This window comes from Pterocles gutturalis, unplaced genomic scaffold (assembly GCF_000699245.1).
Source record: "Pterocles gutturalis isolate BGI_N339 unplaced genomic scaffold, ASM69924v1 scaffold2409, whole genome shotgun sequence".
Lineage (NCBI taxonomy): Eukaryota > Metazoa > Chordata > Aves > Pterocliformes > Pteroclidae > Pterocles > Pterocles gutturalis.
Window position 1 is genome coordinate 2,956 of NW_010127835.1, and position 26,678 is coordinate 29,633.

General features: G+C 50.8%; 1 protein-coding gene across 1 annotated transcript in view; it reads right to left on the reverse strand.

Moving 5' to 3' along the window:
- Window positions 1-4,560: 4,560 nt before the first annotated feature.
- MEGF9 (multiple EGF-like-domains 9) overlaps window positions 4,561-26,678 on the reverse strand; it is a gene marked incomplete at its 5' end in the record, with an annotated part of 22,278 nt that continues 160 nt past the window's right edge. Inside the window, 5 exons of the mRNA XM_010079390.1 lie at window positions 4,561-5,051; window positions 9,200-9,472; window positions 10,322-10,465; window positions 13,968-14,107; window positions 22,858-23,086. Coding sequence (XP_010077692.1) covers window positions 4,597-5,051; window positions 9,200-9,472; window positions 10,322-10,465; window positions 13,968-14,107; window positions 22,858-23,086 — 1,241 coding nt within the window. The remainder of the gene's footprint in view (window positions 5,052-9,199; window positions 9,473-10,321; window positions 10,466-13,967; window positions 14,108-22,857; window positions 23,087-26,678) is intronic.

Here is a 26,678-nt window from a genome sequence, read left to right on the forward strand (position 1 = left end):
GTGGCATAGATACAAATTATATACATTTATTTTTATTCATTTTAAATAACATTCTTCTGTATAAATTCTGACATATATTCAAATCATACACTTTTTTCTTTTTAGAAATGCATTTGTAAGCATGGCATATGCTTAGGAGACGCCTTATTTGGATGTGTAGGGAGACTGATGTGTTTCAGTTGGGAGCAAGTACAATTTTTAAGGCCCACATTTTCCTTATTTAATCCATCCCTCTGACACATGAGGAGCAGAGTCCTGTGGGAGCTCATCTTAAAACTTCACTTTAAAGAGAAACATATTTTTAGGATTCAATCTTATATCCTTTATTTAAAGGAGACTGTGCAAACTTTCTGCCACAGTGACATTGCCTGTAACGTTTGAGATAAAGATGCTGTACAGCAGTGGTTAACTGGCCCAGGATACCTGAAGGATGCTGGATACATCCCCTCCTCTGTCATAAATGGTTTCCAGCATGCTAAGTTTGCTCAGCCTGGTCCCAGGGAATTATCATTCCAACGGATGACATCTCCCGACAGCTCCCCAGGGCTGGCGCTCCACGCAGTTATTTCTAGCTACAGTGCTTCGTAAGATTCAAGATCATCTAATCCACATTAACCCCACTGCATTTTTCCATGCCTGTTGCACTCTGTGCTTACCAAATGCTCTCCCAAGTCGTAAGCCATCCCGGCTGCCCCGTGCCTTTGGCACATCATTGCTTTTTGCCCTTTAACCGCCCCGTTATATCCTCTCACCTTCAGTTACCTGACTGTGGAACTGAACTCACCCCGTCCAGCCCGGCTGGATCCACAGAGCCATCACGACCCTGAGGATTGTGCCTTGGGAGCTGGTCTCCCACCTTCACCCAGCCTTCACCTGCCTTGTGGTACCTTCTCTGTGCTCTACAGCTACCGTACCGTGCCATCAGCTGCCTTTCTCCACAACAGCCACACCACCGCAGCCAACAGCGCCATGTCCCGTTAGAAGGTGATGGACGGTGGCCCTTCAGGAAAGCCACGTGTATCTGTATTGCCACAGCAGCCCTAGAAGTCACCCAGATGCCTTCCCCTTGTCTTGGTTGCTTCTGAGTTGGGCCTCAATGCAGCCCCGAAAGTCCATTTCTGGTTTACCTGCCCATACCCCAACGTGGTGTAGGGCAAACCGCAACAGCTGGGAAGCTCCATGACAAGGGGGAACACACTGCAGGTCCTGGTGGCCTTTAGTACCCTGGCACAGGTGTTTTACCACTGCACCCCTTCAAAATGCAACGCCACCCAAAGCTGACTGGCGATAGAACTGGCTCAGCTTCCTCCTCACCCGCTGCGGTGCCCAGGGGACGGCTGCACGAGCGATGGAGAGAGCAAGGAAGAGCTCCTCTCACATCACCAAGGTCGAACACAAAGCTGTTTACTCTTTCTTTGCTGAGGCATCGATTTCCGTTCATAAATGTTCCTCTGTACCAAAGGCCTGGTGGGCTGGAGATGGCTGGTATTTTCCTACTGAGTCATTCTGCCATCTGACAAGCCTTGTCCCAGTGCCACATCCTTACTGTGCTCCAGTCCCTGCTAAAGAACATCCTGTGCTTTCCTCTGCTCCCCACCCCTGGGCAGCCAGGTCCCTGCTGCCCACCCGAGCTCCCCACCACCTCTGCAGGGGCCGTCTAGGTCCCTTCATCCCGGTGTGACCCACAGACAGCAGCATGGCTGTGCCACCCTCCCTCCCAGGCTGTAAGGCATCCCCACCTCCTTCTCCTCTTTTCAAACCCCAGGCTCACACACAGCAGTTAGAGTCGCTGGAGGGCAGAAGCAGCCCAGAGGCAAACACTCCTGTGCCATGGCAGGCAGGGATGGAGGGCTCAGCATCCTGACTCACACTCTGGTTTTGCAGGTGGTCATTATTTCTACACCAAGAGAAAGATCAAAGCCTGTTCCTGTTGTAGAGTAGCCTTACAGTCACACCAAAATTTGAGGTGGTTTGCGGCAAAGATGAAAAGACCTACTGAAATATTTTGGAAACGTGAAAGTGGACAATCTGTCCTTCACTTTGCCTGCGAGCATCAGTCCCAGCTGCCAACACTTCCTGCATTACCCTTCCCCACCCCATGAAGTGACCAAGTGCAAGTGTATCGCTAAATCAGCGCTGTTAAATAATTACGATTTTTAGGAAATTTTCTGTTTTGTCACCACTCTGCTCTTTAAAAGTTTGGCAAGTAACTCGAGGATTAGCAATCTCCAGATTTTCTCCTCCAGTCCTCCCCCATTGTATAACTAGAAGTGCCATTGCTCTGAACGACATCAGCCAAATTTATCACATCAACTATAGGACCTCACCCAGGCCCACGGCAGGCAACGGGAGCTCTTCCATCAGCTCAGCCCTATATGCGATATCACATTCTGTCCTCACCATTTCCCTTGGTTATCCTCAACTATTTTCCTTCTTCCTTACCGTGCCTCATCTTTAAATCAGGCAGCAAGTTTTTGAGGCAGAAATGGCATCTTTGTGCATGTGTTTAAAGCACCCATCCTCCCCTCCCACCCCCAAAGTCTCCAAGGATAAGAAAAGCCTCCATGCAGCACCAGAAAGCAAATAAATAATCACCACATTCTTCCTACCACTTCTCATCTCGAGAAATATTTCTTTTTGCCTGGCGCTGAGGATGCATCAGTCAGCTCCTGCTGACCTTTAGCAGGTACTTCATTCCTCCTCAGCACCCGTCGCTTGCAAAGCACCAACACGCACAGCAACGCAGCTTCAGTTCTGAGGTTGGTCACGCATTAGGTGAAATATTTGTTTCACGCTCTGCTTAAATATCATGGTATTGATTTTCACGGGTCAGCCCTGGCAGCTCCCCAGCACCGGGAGGGCACGGCGCCTGCCTGGAGGCACACAGCAGGTACCGGCGAGGAGCTGCGCCCTCCCTGTGCTGCACTGCCCAGGAGTTGTGCTCCTTCTGCTAAGAGCCCACCAGCCACCCACAAAAATCAGGGGAATCTGTAAAACCTGAAGTTCTCTGTAGGTTTTTATTTTTGACAGCTGATTCCCCCCCATCACCTTGTGCTACATGAATTCCCTGAACGCATCCGTGCACTTTCAGCTTTTAAGCCTAGAAGCTCAGACCGGCTCCTGCCAGCTCTTCGGCTGAAAGCCGTTTCCACCCAAATCCAGGAGATTTTTGCTTTTGCCCTTCAAGAGGCCAGGAGGCTGCGCTCAGCACTCCGGCAAGTCCCCCCATCACCATGTCAGCACGGGAGAGACGGCAATGAGATCCACTCATGTAATGAGCGGCTGCTACCGAAAAGCTTGGCCATCGAGATCAGGCTCTCAATGCATTCATCCCAGTATCTGCATTTTGGATAAGGATTTAAAAGCAAGTAGCAGAATGGTACATCCGATTTTTGGACACCTACTAGGCCCTACTCATGGCGACGCTGGTATTCACTCTGTATGTAAAGGAACGGGAAAATTTGACAGATGCAAGGAGGGAGCACTCACATTTTCTCTAAAAAAGTTATTCAATGACACCAGAAGAAAAGCTTTAAGCAGTCGGTGTTTGCCAGAGTCCCAGCTCCAACAATATTGCAATCTAATTTACAGTATTTTAAACAATCCTCATTTTTTTTTTCTTTTTAAACAATGCCACTAACCGCTGTACAATTAAAATCTAGATGATAAAATACGACTTGGGGAATAGAGGAGGTTGGGGAGGGGTTCATGGTTCTGTTGTTGGGGTTTTTTTGGTTGGTTGTCTTTTTTACAAATAATTACAAATACAATTCCAAGAAGATATATTACATTGTATATACAGAACACACCATTTCTATCAGGGTAGGGTATTAAGCCTAGCTTTTATTTTTACATGGCAACCCTGAGATGTCTTGTCGTCTTCCCTTGCACAGAAACTATACAAGTTCATTAACTCCTTCTAGAAAAAAAATAATGGATTGCTATGTTTTAATAGCATCATCACCCTGTATAAATACTCAAAGGGAAAAGCTTAGTCTCCTCCCTAACTCCAATATTTTAATTTTTTTTTCCTGTTTTCCTGCTTACTAGAAACCGATAATGGTGACTTTTTTCAAGTGTGCAACTCACTCCTCTACTTGCCTCTTGGTAGTACAGTGAACAATTGTTTCCCTTTTTTTGTCCTCCTTTTGAAACAAATTGATATCAGGAACTAATCTGAAGCTTTTACAAAGGTCTGTTTCCTGAAAATCCACTGTGAATCCATGAACCACTTTCCAAACTAAAGGAAGAGGACATAAGTGTTAAGTTGGCTGGAAATCAAGTACCTTCTGGTTAATCATGGGGTACTGCTTTCTCCACCCCACCACCTCTTCATTAAAAAAAAAAAAAAAAGAAGAGCATCATCAAGTCTGTAACACCAGTGAATTCTATGGAGCTGCATGGAGAACAGGACACTGAACGCGTTCCACCCTATCCCCTGACATTCGGCTGTCCTACGCTTTTTCTCTGTTCACCTGCGAGCTACAGCACGCCCAGCACAAGAGTATCTGAAGAGCAACTTCCTCTGCGTGGAGCCTTGGCACGGATCCTGATACCCCCTCAACAAGCCCTGGAACTTTTTTAAGCCAACTCCTTCTAAGCTTTATAATTATGCATGGGAGTTGTCAGCGTCAGCTGTCCGTTCGGTGCCACCTCATTCCCATCGTCTTCCAGAAGCCCCGAAACATCAGCATTGGGGATGCTGTCGTGGTAGCTGCTAAAACTGATGTTGTCCTCTTTGAGTTCAATGGTCCAAAAAGGAGCATTCAGTTTTCTGTTTTGATACTCGCGGTACATGTAGACAGCGCCCACAAAGCCCATCAGTAGGACCACAACGATGATGATAACTGTCAAAATAATTATGTTAAACTGAGTCCATGAAACATCTGCAAAAGCAGAGGTACTATTGTCAGAGGAACTCAGAGGAAATATAGTCTGTATAGTCGTTGGGGACAACGTACTGTTTATCACTGCAGTTGAAAATGATGTTGCCTTGCTGGCATTTGGAGCAGAAGTTGTAAACTCCTTTGTTTCTGGGCCAAGAGTGGCTTCTGCAAAACAAATACAAAATGATCAATAAAAATACACAAAGCTGGAATCAAACACAAACATAAGAGATTTGACATTTATATCAGTTACCATGGCAATGAAGTCTGCACTGGTAAAGCCGGTATTTTTTCAAAATAGTTTACAATAGTTTACAAAAATGATTAGCAAGGGTTGAGTTTGGTTTTTTTAAATAATTCTGTGTGCTGAGTGCTCATGGACTGCAGCATTTCTATGAAAAATCTGGCGATGGATGGAGAGGTGCAGCAGCCAAGATTCAGTGTCAGATCCATGAGCTCATGATGAAAGCCAAGCTGTCCGGTCCAGCTCACACTCAGCCCAGGAAAGCCAGGCTCCACCAAGCACAGCTGGAGGCTGGACTTTGAACCTGACGACGGCAGCTTCACGTGTCTTGTGGGCTGCACAGCCAGGCTGGGAGGACACAGCAGCTCCAGGAGCTTAAACCTGTCACAGTTAGTACACTAGATGTAGGATTGCGTTGACAATATTGTTATTTCTCCCTTGCCTGCACAAGAAGATCAAAAATGAAAAAAATGAACTATGAGTATTCTGCCTAGCACACAGTGTTCAGCAATGGTTTCAATATTTACACGGCTTTTTTTTTTTAATCCCAGTTCTGCTTTTCAATGGAGAGGTCATAAACAAATCTCACGGAAACCCCCAGTCTGCATAACCAGAAGCAGAAGGTAACTGAATCACAACAAAAGATGACTGTGGAGGTTCTTGAGAAGCTCTTGAATGCAGCAGAAGCCAGCATGGATCCTGTTTGGGTTTCAGCCGCTGCCATATGTCTGCACATGAAGGATGAGAACAAGGGAACTACCAGCCTGTGCCACAAGCTCCATCTTCCTCTGCAGCCTGTTCCCAGGCACAAAATAGCCACGAACCTGCCTTGCTTCCAGCAGACACGGGAACTCTCCCTCCTCAGATGTAGGAGTCAGCAACAAGCTAACACCGGAGATCTCGTAAGAGGGACCAAGCTCATTCTGCCACCTTCAAACCGCGTGAGCTACAGGCCTCAGAAAGCACCAGAGCCCAAGTATTCAGCTCCCAACTGTAACTAATAAAGCATTTTCTTCACAGGAATAACCTGAGCTATCTTAGATTCTCAAGTCCAGGCAGCAGGAACCCTCCAGCAGCTGTAGCCTCAATCAGCCAAAGTCCTCTCCCCATCTCTGGCTCCCCAGGACTCTGCTCCCCCTCTCCCCTTCTCTTCCATTTCTCCTGCAGCTTCATTTTAAAGCCCTGACAGCTGCAGCGATGCCAGCCGATGGTGCTGTGCTGCATCGATCCAGCTCTCCTGAAGAGAACGTCTGCTAATTATGACTGAGGAGGAGAGTCACCAATTTTGCACTCAGCTGCATCTCCAATGGCAACGGGAGCTGGAAATATTCCGCACATCTCCTGCTGCCCTTGGGGGAACTCCCACGAGTTACCTTTGGGCTGTCACGTTCCCAGTTCAGGCAATGGGGAAAGAAACTCCTCTCGGGGGGGCATCACACACCTGATTTAGGGTCCTGCCCAGAGCCCCTCCCTGCAGCAGCTCCTCTGTTCTCTGCAGGTCCTGCCGTGGGTCGATAAGGATGCTCGCGATGCTGATGCCAGGAGGTGTTTCTCTAGAGGCTCACAGGCAGAATTTCGCAGTAGGAAACAATGTGGCAGGAGCAAGAGGTTCCTGGATACAGCTCTGGGAGAAGGGCATGAGGAATTCAGTCATCCTTTCCAAATTCCTTCATCAACACTCAATTCTTGGCAAACCCTGCCAGTAGCTATAATTAGAGAAAAGCCAGAACAGAGACAATGGCTGATTCACCAGCGAGGAAACAGGACTTTTCAGGGCTTTGAGTCAGCATCAGCTAAGTGCTGGCAAGGGGGACTTGGGTGAAAACATTTCCTGGAACCGATGGTAATGTCATGGTGAAACAGTGCCGTGCTCTGACCGCGCACCGTCGCTTTCGGGTGGTGATACAGCCATGCCTGTTTCCGCTCCCGGGGCCGTGCCAGCCTCCAGATGTCCTGAAGCAGCTCCCTGAGAGCAGCAGCTGTTCAGTCAATGGGCTGCTTCAGCAGCTTTGACATGAGCATCATATCCAGCTGCTTGATTGACATGCAGCCTCTGCAAAGCTTCTGCTGCCTCCTGCGATGAATGAGAGGAGCCAGGGCCATACCGGCAGCCCTCACGCCAGCTCTCGGAAAGGTTGCGATGCGCGGCTGGGTGGCATGGTGCCACGCTGCATCACCCAGTCCTTGCTGCTGTGCCTCACCGTCACAGCACGAACACCATCCATCCATCCAGGGGTCAGAAACCCTGCCTTTGGCCATCCTCCACAGCCTTTGAATATTCTCTCCATCAGCCCTGACAGAATCAAGATCTTGGTCAGGTTTCAGACACTGGACGGTCCCTGTGGATACTAGAGGCTGGTACAACACACGCTGTCTTTTTTCGACCACAGCCACTTAGTGCCTCAGACTCCACCAATGTCATCTGCAGATCTGGTGGGTGATGATTTCACTCTGGAAGCCACGCAAAACCAGGCCACTCAAATGCAGTAGTGGTTGATGAAATTCTCAACCTAAAACTAGTTAATGCAGATACCTCAGCATGGCAAGTTTTAGGCAAATTGTGTGCAAGAATCTCAAAAGAAACTGTACACCTTTTTAATTGCTTAATAAAAAAGGCAAAAACAGGTGTCAAGGAAACAGGAAAGCTAGGAGAGCATATCCCAGTCCCTTCGAAAGGGGACAGTCCTTCCCCACGCCAGTAATTGCCTATAACAACATCACTGAAATACAACGGATGGTGAAAACTACAAGTATGCAAGCAGAGCCATACACATGGATTTTAATGGAGCAAGGTCACGTAGCTCCTTGTGCAGACAAAGCCATGCAGGGGAGATAATGGATGACCCGATGCAAAAGTGCCATTTCCAGCCCTGTACCGGTACAGTCACAGCTAACGAGCATTCAGCTTTTTTGTATTGATCACCTCCCTGCGCAGAGAAGGACTCTGTGATTACACCTCCAGAGAGCAGCATGGGAGTGGAAACCACATTAGCTCCTAATGGAAGATGTGAATTAAATCTCTGTTGGTGACAAGAACGAATTTGGGCCCAGGTACTTACCTGAACTCTGGGCTCTCTTATGTAACACATAACACCAGTAATATTTCCATGCGTGGAGCTGGAGATCCACCTTGTGGACCAACCTCCTGATACCCACTGAAGGAACAACTTAAGAACCATTTTCTCTCATTTTACTGAGAGTCCTCCAGCTATGCAGTAGCCTCTCTGAGTACCAGAGCTAGTTTACGTCCAAGATGTTGCAGACAGTATCTTGGATGTGTACTGAAGCCTGACAAGAGACCCCCAAAGCAGGTACCAGTAAATTCTGGCACTGACTCGTTGTGCAAGCTTGGATTGCACCTCTCTGAGCTTTTGCTTCCCCATTTAGAATGAAAATAAATAAATAAATACATACATAAGCTTGGTCCAAATAGTTATTGTTTGCAGAGTATGAGGAGTGACACAATTTATTATGAAAACCCTTTATAGGGAGCTAGACAGTGCTGTTGATGGACTAGTCAATCAGGACAATCCACTGGGCACTAAGAGATCAAGTATATCAAACAATGGCAATCTGAAAAACTACATTTTAATACACTGCAAATAGAGGGTTTTTTCACATCTTGTTCACTGGAGGAGCCTGACACAGGCTGGGAACTGGGGTGGTTACAAAAAAACAACCGACCCCGCCGATGTCAAAGCCAGTAGGCACCAACCTGTCACAAAGGTCTGTTTTCCTTCCCTGTACCACAAGCAGGATGAATCTAAACCAACTGGAACAATTAACAGCATCCACAGCCTTCAGGCAGCTCCTGCCCACCTGAGCCGCACGAGCAATCTTCGACCCTGATTTGCAGAGCTTTGTTTTACCTTTCCTGGTGCAGTTGGTCCCCTCGGAGTCTCGGACGTAGCCAACCTGTCACAAAGGTCTGTTTTCCTTCCCTGTACCACAAGCAGGATGAATCTAAACCAACTGGAACAATTAACAGCATCCACAGCCTTCAGGCAGCTCCTGCCCACCTGAGCCGCACGAGCAATCTTCGACCCTGATTTGCAGAGCTTTGTTTTACCTTTCCTGGTGCAGTTGGTCCCCTCGGAGTCTCGGACGTAGCCATCCTCACACTCCTCGCAGTGGACCCCCGCGGTGTGGTACAGGCAGCCGATGCACTCCCCGCTCTCCGGCTCGCACACGCGGGGCGACAGTGCCGGGTCCACGTTCCCGTTGCATTTACACCTCACGCAGATGCTGTCGGAGTTGTAGTAGCCGTTGTCGCAGCGGTTGCAGTTCGGGCCAGTGTACCCAGTTTTGCATTTGTCACATGTTGGGGCAGTTTCGCCAGGCTCTAGAGAATACAGAAAGAAAAATGGGTACGTGCCATAGCTCTGGGTGGAAAAAACACAGTGGGGTGTGTGCTGTGGGACCCGACCTCAATTCACTACAACAAAAATCAGCAGCCACTATGTATTAACCAATCTCAAATTTTAAGCTGAAAATAAACTTTTAAACTGCAGCAGTTTCTCTGTTCCTAGGGGAAAAAAACGCTTTGGGATTTTCTGATGCCTCATCCCAGCATCACAGAGCATGCTCAGCACGTTGCTAAGCAAACAGGTTATTGCTCCTGAACATTTCCATCTCAAACAGCCAATTTCAGAAAACAGCTGGATATATACTGGGGATGTCAGCAACCTGAAGGAACTTTTTAGCCTGCATGAAGCCAGAGATGGTTTGATTGCAAAACTGATTAAGGAAATATCAAAAAGTCTTACGCGTGTTTATTACAGCTGCGACTTCTCTTGGTTACATCAAAATAGAGCAGGAAGATTGGGGGATCTCTGTTTGGGGTCCCATGGGGCATGGGTGGCTACGTGGCACCCTGGCCATCTCCTGTACCTCTCCTGCCTGCCTCAAGCCCAGCAGTTCCTCTCTGCAAAAATTTGCAGGTTCTTCAGAGCGAGCCGCAGCCTGTAGCGAAGCATTTCTGATGCCCTCCGCTGCACGGCTGCTCTCATGAGAGGCAACGCGAGCACCAGGGACACGTCATGGCAGGTGCTGCTTCCAGCAAGGTGCCCCGGTTCCCACAATCAGGAGATTCACGGGCTATAAAATGCCTCGCTAGGCTGACGTGCTTTGAGCAGCAATCCAACTGAAAAGAGCTACGTTGGTTATCTGAGGAATTAGAGCAAAGCCTTACGAATGCGGCAGGTGCCGGTGGATGCCACGGTGGAGCAGGGGCAGCGCAGGCAGGCGTGGGCAGGCTGGGTGCTTCGGTAGAATCCCTCCTTGCAGAGCTCGCAGCGGGCTCCCTCGGTGTTCTCCTGGCAGTGCAGGCAGGTGCCTGGGGAAGGGACAGGAGCACAAGCAACCGGTTGGCAGCAGGAACTGGAGCAGAACATTTGGAGCAAGAATCTGCGTGGAGCGCTCTCAATTATCAGAGCTCACCGGTGATTTTAGATGCCCTCTGGCCAAAACATGATCCTAGCCTCTTATGACCTTCTGATGGCCATTCCCCCTCCTCACACACACACAGAGGACATGAAAAAGCAGGCAGCCCCAGCAGAGATGCCCCCGCTCATCACTTTACAAGGTCAGTGCAGGTAAATATGTGCCATCTTTATTAGGAATGGTCCTCATGGGAGGGGGTTTCAGTTTGCATTTGTGCCAGTGGGATGGGATCTTGATGCTTCAAATCCCCCACTCCCAGGAGGGGTCCCTCTGGTTTATGCCTTTGCCCTTTTTCTGTGTGCAGCCTGCTCCTGGTCAGGGTGAGGAATTGCCCCCATCCTGCTCCGGGCAGGCGGCTCCATCCCACCGTGTGGCTCCAGCTCCTCCGTCCCCATCACAGGCACGAGGCAGCAGCAATTCCTGACCTTCTCGGAGAAGCAGAGGAGAACTGGGGGTTCACATGAGCCACCTCCCCTTCCTGGGGAAAGCCCTGAATCAGAAAATCAACATGCTGTGTCCTAGCAGAGGCTGTGTCCTAATGGCCCTCAAATTGTGTTTTGATATTCTTGTGACCAGAGAAAGAAAAACCTCCCTAGTTATAAACACACCGCCTCCACCATCCATCGACAGGCACAGCTGTAATTCAGCAGGCGAGGCGGCGGTGACCTGAGGGAAGCTGATTTGATTAAATCCCGTGTACAAGACTCTGAAAAGGCAACAGCCGCCTTCGAACAACCCAGGGCGGCACAGAGCAGTTTATTCCCTGCACAGACAAGAGATTCACGGAGCTAATCTAGCACTGCTGCAGGGGAACGGAAAAGCCTCATATCGACATGAAGCACACACAAAAAAATCCTGAATTAGGTTAATGCTGACTGGTAAAAAAACCACAGTGGATTTTCTTATTAATACTGGAAGAGGTTGGCTCCCTTGCAAGCCCAGCACGCTGCACGGCTCCTACTCTTCCCTTTCCACAGCGATGACTTTGCAGCCGAGCATCCCTGAGCAAGCCTGGCGCATCCTCCCAGCCGATCCTCGCAGCGAAGGAAGGAAACAACCCCTGGGAGCTGCCCCTCTGGGGAAGTGGCTGATCCACCGGCACGGTGGGGCTGGCAGCACCCCGATGACTAAGGCCACTTGCACGGTGTCAGCTCCCACACGCTGTCCGCTCTTCACCCAGCAGCTTGTCAGACACGAGCCGGTGGTTTTTGTGGGAGAGATGTCAGGGTTAGAGGGGAAAAATGATCTGCTGGGCTCGGCTTCTCCAGTTGCAAGCCTCCATCAGCTGCGTCAGCGGGACGCCCGGGGCAGCCGGCTCGTGCGAGGTCGGTTTGTCCCATCGGCGCCTAGGGCGCCTTGAACCGTGCTCTGCAGGCACTAATGGAGGTATAAATCTGGAATCACACCTGCGCTTTCTGTACAGTCTTGGTCATTTCAGGATCAATGTCTTTCCCATCGGCGGAAATTACTCACATTTATCTCCGCCAGCCCTGCGAAATGGCTGCGTTTCCAATGAGTCAGCAAGCTGCTCAGCCGTGCAAAGCATGCATGGGCTCGCAATCAGGTATCGCCCTGGAAAGCCTTAATAATTAATGGCATTTCCCATCCTGATAACACCCTGGGGAAAGATCAGGACTCTCAGTACCTCAGCTGGGGCAGATGCCACCGAACTCATTGCCCAGGAACAACACGGGGCACGAGGGTCGTGTCGAAGGAAGCGCTGTCGCCTGGGGAGCTCTGGCTGCCCAGTTTCCAGGAATTTTAAATATTCCTCCTGATACGGAGCCGGCAGAGGGAGCCCGAAGTACGGCATGAATGCGCAAGAAACCTTGAAAATGTGACAAAGACTGCACACAGCTGATGGAGAGCTGGGGAGGTCACACAAAGTGCAGTCTCCCGAGCAGGCTGAGTGCACCGCCTCACTTATTACATGTCGGATCTAATTTTTAATCGTCTGTCCTCTGTTCTGGTTTTGTTGGGTTACCCCAGCCCCGGCAGCAAATAAAACAGATGGAGGAAAATTTTTTTAAAAAAGGGATTTTTGTCAAATCAACAATAGGTCATTAACCAAAAAGAGGGTCTTTCTTTGCAGTGCTGCGGTCAGCACTGGGCAGACCCAGCAGATGCGCTGCCTGGACAGCCCCATCCCGGAGGCAAGGTCTGCAACGGGGTTTTTTTTTGTTTGTTTGTTTGTTTTGTTTTGTTTTTTCTTTTCAAAAACGAGAGAGGGGGAAACATTGAGGAAGAAAAAGGAAGAGCAGATTATCTTCCCCCTTCACAAAGCCCACACACCCAGCTCCAAATCAGCAACACAGCTGATGTGTGCACAGCCTTAGGTACAACCCCATAACCTTCAATATCAGTAGGACATCAGCACGTAAAGGTCAGTATAGGAAGAAATGCAATAATTCATCCTCAAGCAGTGCAGATCTGGTGCCTGCCGCTGCCCCCGATGCTGAGCAGGACCAGGGCACTGGGGGCACAGCCAGCACTGCGGCCCCCCGTTCCTCTGCTGCAAACACACAGGCCACAAGGGAACAGACCCCGGCAGAGAAATTCCCCAGAAATCCTGTATCTGATGAGCTCTGCCTCTGTGCCAGCTATGCAAAAAAACCTGCAACATTTTTAAATTATTGCTCTTTTCTAAGCTCCTGGATAAATACTACAGAATTGCATTTCAGCCTGCAAGTTTTGATGAGAATTTCGATTCTGAAGGGGGAGTTTTGTTGCTAAAGCAGGGATTGTGCAGGCAGTCACATAACACTGCTCCTCCGGGATCTCTCCTTTCAGAGGAGATGGGAAAGCAATCAGGTTCCCCCCTGCCCTCCCCTCAGCTATTCAAGCACAGGTTCTTCAGCATTTACACTACATCAACATCTGCGTGAGCGAGGGACAGCCAGAGAAATGATCAAGGAAAATGAACAAGGCACATTTATAAAAAGTGGGCAATATGAATTAAGTGCTGGCAGTTTTTTCCAGCACTAATCATGTTATCTGGGGCAATAACAGTCACCCTACGTCAGTGCCAGCACAGTATATGTTTCCAGGTAAACAGCAGTTAAACAAAAGCTCCTCAAAAGCCTGTGTTGTGTATTTGTGTAAGTGCAGAGAACAATAGAGCACTGATTTCCGATAGAGACTGCAGAACAAAGGCTCTGCGCTGCAGCCTGGGGTAACTAACGCAGCCTTTATTAACCTTGTTGGGAAGAGAAGTCGCTCCAGCCTTGCCCTGCGTTTTAATTTCAGTTTTAAGGTGAAGATTCTGGGCACTCAAGGCATAAAGATGCAGATGAAGAGGGTGAGAGCAGAGGTCTGCTGAATGAAAATAGTAAAAAACCAGAGACAGAGGAGACAGGCAAAGCCTGCACCTGCCATGGTCACGAGAAGCAGGTTACCTGTTAGGCTGTCGCAGGTTTTGGAGCGGTTGTTGCACTGGCACGGCTCGCAGGTGGTCTCGTTAAACCTGTAGTATCCATCGCTGCACTGGTCACACTTCGGGTCCGTGACACCCACCTTACACTGGCACTTCCCAGAGCTGCACAGAGGAAAAACAACAGTGAAATGGGAATGTGCTGGGGGAGGGATCCAAAGTACAAACCCGTGGTCAGTGTTCTGGACAGGGAACTCTGCACAGAAACTCCTGCTGGAAGCACGACATGAAACCCATGGACAACAATTTCCAAAAAGTTATGGGGAGCGCCGGAAAGACAGAGTGCCTGCAAAACCAGTTGCCCTGACAGCAATTTCCAGCTGGGCACCAGAAATCATCACTCATTCAGGAAAGCCTTGGCCCAAAGCCATCCCGCTGCATCAGCCCCAGCAGATGCTCCGACGGCCGCTCTCCAGTCCCGGCTTCATCAAGCACCAGCCGGGGGTCCTGCAGGACACTGGGACACCCGTGCTCACTACACCCGAACGATACAAGAGCACCCACATGGATCATCACCTCCCTGCCGCATCGGCGCTGAGAGGCACCTCTGGGATTTTGGGGCGAGTGGACAAGTCCCAGCTCAGCACAGTTCCCAGCTCCCCCAAGAGCCGGCGCAGCAGCTCAGGGGTCTCGCGGGGGTTTCAGCCCAGGCCACCAGCCACCTCCCACTGATCCCCTCCACGCAGCATCCCCACGGCAAAGCCTCTCTCTCCAGTTCACTTCTTCCCAGGAGGAGCCAGGGAAAGACCGAGGGGGTTTTCCCTTCCCCAGCAGTTTCCACCACAGCTGACCCCAGCACAGAGCCCGTTTTGCTGGGCGGGCACAGTCTGTGCCGAAGGTGCAGCTCTGTACAGCCAAAATCAAGGGTATTAGTGTAAATACAAGGAGGCTATAAAAGCAGGGGACACCCTCATTCCTTTGCCTTTCCATGCCAGTCTTTCCATGGAGAGCCTTCAAATAAGCAACTTTATACGCTAGCAGCATTTAGGCTCAGCTCTCCGAGAAATCGCAGGAACGGATAAAATGCTCTTTCCCATCCACCCCCGGCATGGTGACTGCCGGCTGCGGCTCATCCCACCCGCACACGTGGGAACAGTTAACGCCGATGCCAAGGACAAGAGAACGCAGAAGTGCAGAGATCTGCAAGAAACCTCAACCTGCCCAGGGAAGCCAGGACAGCATCCCACCTAAAGGGAATGGGGTCTCCTCCAGGAGCTGGATTTATCCACGGCTGCAGCAGACGAGGCGGGTACCACCCACGGAGCCCCCCGCACACCTCCTCTTCCCTCTCCCCCTATATAACCTCCACCCTCCTCATACACTTTTAAAATTCTGTATTTCAGGGTTCGGTGTGCCTGCACAAAGATAATCTGTTGTTCTCCTTCCCTCCTCCTGGGAAGAGCAAGCAATGCACAATTTGCTTCTAAAAGCCCCTGGAAAAAATCTGTTGATTAAAACTAATAGAGGCTGAGGCTACAAATGGCTTGATGCACTGTTGATGGGTTGTTTTTAATTAAAGCGCAGTAGATTGCAATGTTTTGGGGAAGACGTTGCTTCTGTTAGAAATTAACATAATTTAGTATTGCTGTTGTTCGTTTGTTTGCCAAAGGAAGAGGAAATACTCAAAGGCACAGCAAAACACAGAACTGAGCCCAAGTGGCTACACAATTAAATCGTTTCAGAATATGCAACTTCAGGTGTATTTAATGGACTGATTAGAAGAAGGAAAAAGAAAGATGCTGTTTCCTTGCTCTCCAGACATGGTCTGGGATTGCAGCAGGCAGATGCAGAATTCAAAAGAACGCTGTTAAGCAGCTCAGTCTGTTTGACTTTTAAAGAGCTTTTCACAAGACCTAACATTAATCCAAATGTTGTCACAGTGTTTAGAACAAGAGAAGACAAAAAGCAGTTTGTTTTTGTTTCTGAACGCTACTGGACAGATACTCCTGCAAGTGGACAGAGGACAGCCAGAGCCAAGCAGGGAAAAGCAACTAATTTGGGGGGATCTGATATTTCGCCTGAAAACGCATCTTCTGGGGATGTGCCCTCGGAGTTGGGCTTTACAGGACCCAGCACTAGAGCTGGATCATCCTCACCCTCCCAGGCTCCCTCCTGGAGCCCAGGGTGCCCCGTTTTACTCTCCCCTGTCCCTAGATAAAGCCTTTATCTTAATGACACCCTCCTCTGCCTCCCAGCTGGCACCCTTCCACCCAGATTCCCCCTTTATTTCTTTCCCCAATGACTCTACTAGAGCTCAATGCAGCATTTTGGGGCAGCATCCCTTGATTTTACTCGCTAGCTTAAAAATAACAGGAAAGAAAGCTATTTAAAAAAAAAAAGACGGGTTTTGGAAAGTTTGGGTTAAATGCCTCTCAAGCAGACCTTTTCTCAACATGTTACACATGGCACAGAGCCAAGTTCTGCATGTGCAAGAATTAAATCACTCAGCAAATATAAAGCTTTGCCTGTGGTCACTGCTTCCATAGAATAAAGCCCCCTTACAACACCCCTTTTCAGAGCTCCAGTCCAGTAAAGACTGGCAGACACTTTTTAAAGCAAAGGTCAATGATAGAAATGCATTGAAACCACAAAAAAAAAAAAAAGTCCTGTTAACAGACCGATTGTGCCCATAAAAATCCAGAAACTTGAAAGAAAAGACCCACAGTTTAATACTTGCACAGTGAGAGCTGTGCAGGATTTTGAGAATCAGCCAGGAATTTCTTATTTTGGGGAAAGTCGGGGGGAAAGGAGGAGGAAAACATTTTGATGCAGCAACATCAATTGCTCAAATCCACGTCAGATGATTATTAACTCCACTAAAGCCAGCCAATTTTTAGCTCTCACAAAAGAATGGATGGAAGTGTGTGTTGGGACAAAAACAGACTTTCAGTAACAAAAGACTCCTGCCAGCCTTGGTTTCTAGTAGATTTTTATGAATATACTTACTTTAAAGACCATGTAGGTAGTGCATATCAGCATCACATCATCCATCAACTTTATATACGTTTCCTAATGATTAAAGCCATCACCAGCACGAGAGACCCTGGCAGAAGGAGCAGGCGGTGATCAGCCGGCCGGCGGGGACAGGGTCAGACCATGTGCGAGGCTCGGATCCAGCACCGAGCGATCCGACCCTCCGGGGGCGAGGGCTGGACACCAGGATTGGGACCCCCTGGGGCAGGAGCTCCTGCAGCAAACTGCCCTCAGCCCTTGGGCTTCGTGTGATGCCCGGGAGCTGCTGCCTCGATGGCTGCAGGGTGACAGCCCAGGGCTGGATGGCACCGGCAGCAGGATGCGGCCACCCAGGGCAGCAGCACAGCAGCAGATGCTGGGGAGGGGGGTTGGAAATAAAATACTGGGCAAAGGGGACAGCCTACAGCTCAAAATACGTCTGCAAAAGCCAGAGGATGCAGGAGACCCCATCACCAACCAAGAGATTCATGTCTAATGGAAAAAAAAAAAATTCCCTATGGTGGGATTTTACATGGGACAGCAGCTTTACAGCTCCAAAAGTTAAGGGAATACAAGGGAGAGCCCCGCTCTGTGCTGTTAAACAGGAGGATTGACCCCACCTGGAAGTGTCCTGGATGCAGAGCCCAGAGAAGAGGTGACACCTCCGACATCCTGCCTCGTGCCTGGCTGAAGCCGCAGAGCATCCTGCAGACAATCTTCCGCCAGGTCTGACGACCGAGGAAGGACACACTGACGGCCGGGCTCCAACCGGGAGCTCAGGCACTGCCCTGACCCTGCACCGCTCAGCACAGACAGCACGGGAACGCGAAGCCTCATCACAGCAGGGGGAAAAAAAAAAAGCATTAAAATATCTGTGATCCAAGAGAAACCGCAAGGGGCACTTGCACCCGCGATGGGTCCCTGCTCCTCCTCCACAGGAACATCCTGAGGTGACAGGGACGTGACAGACACGAGATGGATGGGAAGACAGAGGACCACAGCCGTAAAGGCTGTTCGGGGCATGCTGTGCACGGTTTAGTGGCAACAGAAAACCCTTCGCAAGCTCTAATCATTTCTCTTCTTTTTTTTTCTTCCCAAGGAGGAGGGAAGGGAGAAATTAGTTTTCAGTGTTTTCCCAGCTGCCAGAAAAACCTGCACACCCAGCTGCACTGAGAGCCCAGGGGCTGCCTGACCAAGTCAGAGTCAGCCAAAACGGTTCGGCATCAAGCTTTTGTGCCTTTATTTTTAAAACAGGAGAGTCCAGTAAGATTTTGGGGCAGAGTCAGAGAAGGAGGGAGCTCCCATGGGTCTCACACCAGGGCAATACCACACGGATGAGCCACACAAAACCCCCCCATGGCTTTGAAGGAGAGCTTTGGCTTTGCCAGATACATTTACCATCCTCATCTGGAAGCGCAGAGCATGCGTACCCTGCATCCCACAGCATCACCCAGGCCCACATCACTTGCCAGGACCATCCCAGAAGAGCTGATGAAATGTTTCCCTGTGCGGGGGGTGAGGCAGTGGCCCAGGGTGCCCAGAGAAGCTGTGGATGCCCCATCCCTGGAGGGGTTCAAGGCCAGGCTGGATGAGGCTTTGGGCAACCTGGGCTGGTGGGAGGGGTCCCTGCCCATGGCAGGGGGTGGGACTGGATGGGCTTTAAGGTCCCTTCCAACCCAAACCATCCTGGGATTCCATGAGGAGCCATGCTGCTGCGAGAAAGAGGAAAGCGAGGGCTCCTGCCAGCCCTTCCCCAACGCCGCAGCATCCCCAGGAGCTGCCTCCCCATCCCCTCCCTGCCACTGCCTTGTCACCCTCCGATGATGGATGAGCCCATCACTCATCCCGGCGGGGCCTGGAGGTGTTCCTGGAACATCTACAATTAACAGCAATGACAGCGCTCCGTATGAATGAGGAGAAACGCACTGAAATACGAGCATCTGTAAAACAACCCTCGTGAAAAGGCTTTGTCAGTCTTTGATGGAATAAGACAAAAGGATGCTGCACAAGATGAGGAGGATTCAGAAGAGATGTCATTAAAAATGGTGCATTCCTCCAGCGAGCCCGGCTCCTTTTGTGCTGATGTTCTGTGATATCTGACAGCAGCCAGGGGATAAATCTCTCTTACATTTTTCTAGACAACGTAGAAAAGTTAACATTTCAAAGCGAAACACTCCAGGACACTTCCACGGAAAACCAACGCTGTTAACACTCACCCCGGGCAAACCGAGAACCCTCGTAACCCGCGTGTTGATTTTCCTTTAGGTCAATTAATTCGCGTATCAGCACGTGGGGAAGCGGAGAGCAGAAGCCCCAGGTAGCACACGGCTGGGTGTCACCTCCCAGCTCCCCTGGCTCCAACCGAAGCCACCAGCGTTGGTGGAAGGGTTGGTGCGCCCACGGCCGAGCCCCGCTCAGAGCAGCCTTTGTGGCGGGCAGAAGAAGCGGGGCTTTATCGCGGCGAACATTGGCCCATTGTGCGCCGCATTCCTCGCTTTGTGCTGGGGGACGGCGTCTGTTTATATGGCAGCCCTCGACGGAGCGGGGACACTTCACAGCTCTGAAAGGCCATTCTGTAAATGTCAAAGGGCCACCTTGTCTGGCCACCGCCGCCTCCCTGGCCCCGCCACCCCCGCCAAGGATGCCCTGCACCGCTGGGAAAGCCGGGAACCTCCAGCCTGGGGCTGTGCCATCTCCTCCGGGTGACCTCAGCCTCTGGGGAGGGAGGAAGCGATGGGGAGACCACGATGACCCTGGAGACAGAGGTTGGGTGGGTTCCTCCACGCTTTGGTGTAAAGAGAAGTGGTAAAAGCCTAATGAACAGCAAAATCTCAACCCCAAATGGTGGCTCCCAGCTTCCCAGAGCATCCCTTGGAGATCACGACAATATGGGGATGGGACAGGCAACCTCAATGCAGAGAAGGACACATCGATGGGGAAGGCAGGAGATGGGGCTGGTCCCCACTGGACACAGCAGTTTTGCCCAACGTAGTCCCTCCATGTCCCAGATCTCTACTGATGCCTCCTCTCAGGCAGCAGAAAAAGGCACCAGCAACAAGCACTGCCTCAAGTCAGGCTGGGCACCATCTCACCCAAACCAGAACTTAGCCTAAAAATTTAGGAATTTTAGAATTTTAGCTTAAGAAGTTGAGCCAATATCATTTTGAGGGCAGTCAACGTTTAACAGAGCAGCAAGTCTGCAACAGACACCACCAGAAGAGCAAAGCCTGCTGGAAAATCAACAAAATAACAGGATTTCTGAGAAGCCACAATTACTGCAGGGGAGGTAATAACTATCCACCTTTCACTGCTGCTGTGTCCAGCCACTCATTCATTTCCCACGCCTGTGTGCAACAGAATAAAAATGGGTGCGGGTACCACATCTGCCTGCTTGGGGTGAAGAGAGGAGGAGAGCTCATCGGATGTAAAGGACATGAGAGTCTGTAACAGGAGAGAGGTGGAGATAATTAAAGCACACAAAAATATGCACTAAACGGGGTATTCTTCTGTTTTTAGGATGTCCACGTGTAACAATTTCTGCTACCAAAAAAAAAAAAAAATCTGTTCTCTGCACTGATGCTGACAAGGCATTACTGGGAGATAATGAGCCACCACTCCTGCTCAGCCGATCTATACAAAGGGAGAGCTGGCTTTTTAAAATAGGGAGAAAGGGTTTTTTCAGGTTTTTTTCCAGTTTTTTAAAAAAATAAGTCCTTGAGGAGTTAGGCTCCCAAGGTCTTCTCTCCAAAGGGAAGCAGTGCCCAGTGTGGTTTACTGGACTGCTAAGATACGGTAGAGTGGAAATGCAGCTCCCACGCAAAGAAAAGCCATTTCAGAAGTGTGATGACACTGTAAAGGCAGAAAATGAAGATTTTCTCTGTGCAAAATGAGGACACCACCACCTTCCCCCAGATAACCTCCTGTGGTTGGGATGGGCAGAAGTCCTGGGAACATGAGGTCTCTCTCATCTCAAACCACTGCCACGAGCCCCCATCCTGGTGAAACTCCACAAAAGCCTGGAATTTCAATGGATCTGCATTTCCTCCAGATTCTGCCCCATGTCCCTTCATACCGCACAACGCCCAAGGTGACACACCTGGGTGCTTCCCAACACCACCAGGACCAATGGTCCTTATCACTCTCCCCCCGCAAGGTCTCTTTCCACCTTTTCACACCCCACCACCTCTGCAAACCCAGACCCTGCCCAGCTCCCCCACAGCTTTTTATCTTTTTTTTTTTTTCCTCCTTTATTCAAAGACCTGAACAAAGAACATCATCCAGTGCTGCTGCCCTTCCTCTCACCACCAACGCTCTCACAAATCCACCCAAGTGAGGGTCACAGGATCAGCCCCTCCAAAGAGAAGCCCCCTACAAAGGCAGCACAGAGGGACAGAGCCAGCCCGGCCACCAGCCTCACTGCAGCCCTGCTCCGGTCAAAGGCAGCACAGAGGGACAGAGGGACAGAGCCAGCCCAGCCACCAGCCTCACTGCAGCCCTGCTCCGGGGGACAGCCGGGTGTAAATGTTCTCGGGGACCCTCTGCCTTCGTTCCCTCTAATGTGAACACAAAGCACGAGATCCCCTTGAGGGGGGCAATACATCTCTGAATTAACACTTTGGCATTTATATGCATGTTTTGGTTTTTTTTTTAAAGCAGAAATGAGTGACAGGAGCTCTCTCTAACATGACTTACACCAAGCCTGCGGCACGAACCGTGCACGACCCGGGATGGCAGGCTGCAGAGCCGTCTCCCAGCCGGCAGCACGGAAAGCTGCTCGGTTAGCCAAGGAGCAGAGCACCGCACGCTCGGGCAGCGTGGTTCAGGGCAGGGCAGGAACCAAAGCCAACATCGGCTCCAAGCAGCACGTCAGAGCCTCTGCTTCCCATCACCCTCCTGCTTGGGGGGAAACTGAGGCACAGGCAGAGGGAGCAATTTAAATTCATTCACAGGCTCCAGTTGAACATTCATCTCTTTTCATTAGGGATGATGGTAGCAATATGTGTGCTCAGCTTACAGCTATTTTTTTTTAAACAGAACTGAAAAAACCTGGCCCAGATTAGATGGTTAACCCGGATCTAGCTAAACCACACGGCAATCCCTGAATGCCCACAGCTCTCCTGTTCGCTAGCGCAGGTAACGGTGCAGCAGGAGTTGTATCACCTTGTCCTCCCTGGGACCAGAATAAGTTAAACACACAAACCACGTCCCTGAGAACCAGGGAATTGAGGCTGAACCCTTCAGCCAGGCAGCAGCACCTCGCAGCATCTCGTGGCAGCCCTTCTCCTCCGCTCACATCCCAAACCCCGGGGTGCAGGAGCACCCGCGCAGGGACACTTGCTCGTGGGCTAAACACGCTGTCCCTGCAGCTGCGGGGCCACGCTTTGGAGCAAAGCCACAAAGCCTGTGTGCTGGGGTAGGAAAACCTCAAATGGACCTTGCAAGAGGTAAATCGGGGTAACACCACCTCTCCCCCCATGCACCAGCACATCCCAGACCCCTGGGATGCACTGAACTGCCCTTGGCCAGTTTTTACCCACGTTTGCAGACCAGCATGGGGCTGGGCAGTGCTGTTAGCAAGGTAAACAATAAATTTTTAAAATGCAGAGTCATTTGCAATCTCCAGCTCACCAGGAGGGTGCCACACACTGCCCCTTTCAGGCTGGGCTCCTCCTGCCTGCAGCCCTGCTCCTTTAAATAAACCACCCAGGGCACAGGTTTACACAGGGAAATGATTTCCGTGTGCATTTAAATAGCCGTGCCTGTACAGCTCCTGTGCCGGTGCACGATCGATCGCTGCTTTGCAGCAGGGAAAGGCTTCCCCCGAACCAACCCCCCTTCCTCTGTCCCAGGAAGCACCCCACCACATCCTGGGAATGCCGCAGGGAGCAGCCGCTGTGCCTCACCTGGGGACACCAGTGACATTTTGGGCGAAGGAGCACCGCAGGATGTGGAGGGCAGGGGTGTGCGGGGTGCTGCAGAGACCCTGCGAGGAGCCCCAGCGCTCCCACCGCTGCCCCAGCTGGGGAGGCTGGAGACCCCCGTCCCCCCTAAACTGCCTTTGCTGCCGCTGCTTGGCTCCTTGCCCGCTGTAGGGAGTGGGAGATGAGAGACCAGGCACAGGACTCTGCTCACCTAAAGAAAAAAGAAAAATAAAAGCACAGGGGTGCAAGGCTGGGAGCTGTGGGCTGGCCAGCCTGGGCGTGTTGACCCCCAGCAGCATCCCCTTTGCCTCCTCCACCTGGAAGGGACATCCTCACTTCCTCAGGGGACAGACAGATGGACAGCACTACATTCAACTCCAGGTGCCCAAAAGCTGCCAAGACTGATGCAGCTCAGGGTGGGGGGCAGCTCCCAGCTGGGGCCACGTCACCATGGGTTGGGGCCACCACCGGTCCCCCTCCCCAGGGCTCTGCAGCAGGGGCCCGGCCCCTCCAGCTCCCTGGGCACCCCCGTGAGTCACCGTCCTCCTCCTCCCCTGCTCCATGACCTTCACCATGGCCCTTGAAACTTCAGCTTCTTTCTCCACCCTTCCTCTACGGACTCTGAACACTTCCAGGCCACAGCTATCTTTAGCAAGTGTCTACCCAGCATCCAGCCCAGTGAAATGTGGTTTTAGCTGAGGTTTCCGGGCGTTACCGCAGCGGGGACAACACGCTCCCCCTCTCCGAGATATGCCAGCCCTCCCCGCGCAGCCCTGGATTGCATCCAGCCCTGCAGCAAGCTCCAGCTACAGACAGCTTTTCATCTAACAAAAAAACCCACCCAAACCAGAGCCTGGAAATCCTCTGCCATCCCAGAGGGGGATCTGCGTAGATCTCCCCAGATAATGAAATTTAAAACACCGCAAAACCAGACCTTTGATTAGTGGCCGTGGAGTCCATTCACAGCGACAGCATGTCAGGTCAATGTTCATTCCCAAAATCAACTGACTGCCTCGGGAAAAGGATTTTTTTTCTTTTTATTTGACAGTCTGCATTTGGGGTCTAGCTAATAAACAGTGTCCTTGGGTGTGCCATCTGGCCAGCCATAGAGCCTGCCTAGAAATAATACTAATAATCATCATATGGTGGTGCTTTAAAAGGCAGTTTTACAAAAGCTGATTGAAACCTATCAGACGTGTTTTGTGTGCCCCCAGAGCTCAGCCCTCAGGCAGTCTGCCTCTCGAATCAGCTGCTGTCAGAAAGGGTCAGAGCCCAAAAAGACGCCGTTGTTTCACTCGGAGACTCCTCGGAACAGCGGTCGCTTTTTTCTTAAGCCAGCACGCAGGAACTAACTTGTGCAAGTTAGAGCTGGGTGGGTGCTTTAAAAGATAAATAAATTAAAAATACAGCTTACAGTATTTTGAATGGCAATGAAACAGAAGCTGGTTGCTGGTGTTGGGCAACGCTTGTTGTGCCTCATCCTAAGCAAGGATTGCCCGGAGGGACACGCACCCCTCATCCAGGTAGACATCAAACCCAGAGCTCCAGCCCCAACGTTTCCAGCACAAGAACCAAAAACCTTGTTCCTGGGCTCACACACACACCTCCTGGCAATGCAGAAGAGGCTCTCGCACCCATCGGGATGGACCCTGCTGCAGGGATGCAGCCTGGTACCCAGTCCCCCTCCATCCCAGGCACAGACAGGCAGCAGACGTGTCTCGCCCTGTTCTGCCATCCGCAGCTGCCCCACTTCAATGCCACAGAAACGATGGGAGCATCAGCCCCACCAGATTTTTCATCCCGCTTCATTTTCCCATACACATCACTGTGCTGCCCATCTCACAGCCCTACCAATGCCCCCAGCCCTACAACACAGACAACTGACCTAATTTTCCTCTTTTTAAATGCCCAGAGGTCATCTCTGTCTGCAGCAAACCCCACTGAGCAGGGCAGAGACACACAGAGCGACTTCTGCTAACATCAGTCCTCCTCCCAAGTCTTCCTCCAAATTTTTCCCTACGCTGCCTTCTAAACACCCAAGGATCCGCACCTCCCATGTCCCTCAAGGCTGTAAAACGGTGCGGAAGAGAAGCTGGGAGGTCCTCTGCCATGCCTGGGTCCGTACACACCAAGGTTAGGTGCGATGGCTCACTACGTGCGTGAACTCCACCTCGTTCTCTCTCCCCACTCGGAGCATCTCACCTGCAGCTCCCAAGGGCGTTTCTTGGCTGGCTCTCCGCAGCGAGACAGACAGCACCCGTGTCCGTGCTTTGCCCAGTGACTCAGCTGAGGCGAGAACGCTCCCTCCCAGTTAACCCAGTCACTCCAGCAGCTCCTCCCTCCCCTCCCAGCCCTCAAAGATAAGATTTGTCCCATCCGCCTTTCTGCCCCATTGGCCTTCCCAGCCGATCTGACCAAACTCAGGTGTTCCAGCCTGTGGCAAACCCCGATGCTTCCAGACACACCTTCCCATACCTAAAACAACCCCTAAAAAACCAAGTGAAAAGCTCCACACGCTCCAGCCCCCAGAATCACCTTCTTTAGTGAGCAGGTCACTCCAGTCACCTAGAGCATTGCTTTTAAGTTCTGATTTTTCAGAGCTTATATGCAAGCAGAAAAATGCAGCATTGAAACAAAAAAGAAACATCAACAGAGGGGTTGGGTGTCTGGAAAAAAACCAGAAAAAGTATAAAGTAATTACAAACAGCATGTTCCTGCAGGACATTTCGATTCTGACTCAGCCCCAGCCTTGGCAGGAAGGTGCAGGTGCTTAACACACGCTGAGCCCAGACCAAACCCTCAAAGACAACAAGGCTGATGCCAGCGCGAGGCAGCAGCGCAGAATCCCGTTGCATCCGCACGTGGGTATCGCTTCCCTTGCAGGGCCTTGGAGAAGGGCCGGGGGATCTGGGAATGCCTTTGCCGCCGACTTTCTGGTGCCCAGGAGGCTGGAAGCTGCTGCAGGGTGGTTTGATGGGGGAGGTCTCCTCCAGGGAGAGACCCTGCATCTCCCTGCCTGCGAGCAGGGGACCCAGAGGGTCTGGCTGCTGCTCAGACCATTATTTGCAGGAACAAAGTGAAACCCACAACTCAGCAACAAATCCCTAATGACTGACAGATCACTGGAAGTTGGAAAAAAAAATAATAATTGCATGCTGGCTTTTAAAAGGCAAAACGTGAGGGTGGGTATGGTGGAATGAAGAGGAACAGACTCATTATACAGGGGCTCAAAGCATCAGCTACGGTGACTTTCCTGACACAGAAAAGCAGAGGAGGCGGCAGGGCTAAATGCTGGGCAAGGCAGGAGCCGACGCTGCTGCTTTCATGATGCTCAGCAAGGGCAGAGCACAAAGCTTTGCTTGCCTCTGGTGTAACGAATATCCCTTTGGAGAACAAACCTCTCCAAAGCTCCTCCGCTCCCCTCCGGAGCTCAAGCGTGAAGGCAGTGCTGTCCGATAGGGACTAATGGGATGGACAAGGCATTAGAGGAGAAGTTCTGCTTTCATGCAATCGAGAAATGCAAGTTAACTCCCCCGTGGGCTGCTGGGGCTCTTGCCACAGCTATGGATGTTTTTATAAACCAGATCTTGAAAGAGAGGAAGAAAACGCTTCACGAATTTTTATAAGGCCAGCTTCCTCCCTGCTTTGTCTTTTTTTTTTTTAAATACTAGCACCAGATGACAAGATCCATTCTTGCCTGATCTGTATCCCAAATCCCAACGCCACACACACATCCCATCCCAGAAGGCTCAGAAAAACCACCGCTGTACTTACTCATCGCACTGGGCGCTGCGGGAGCCGGC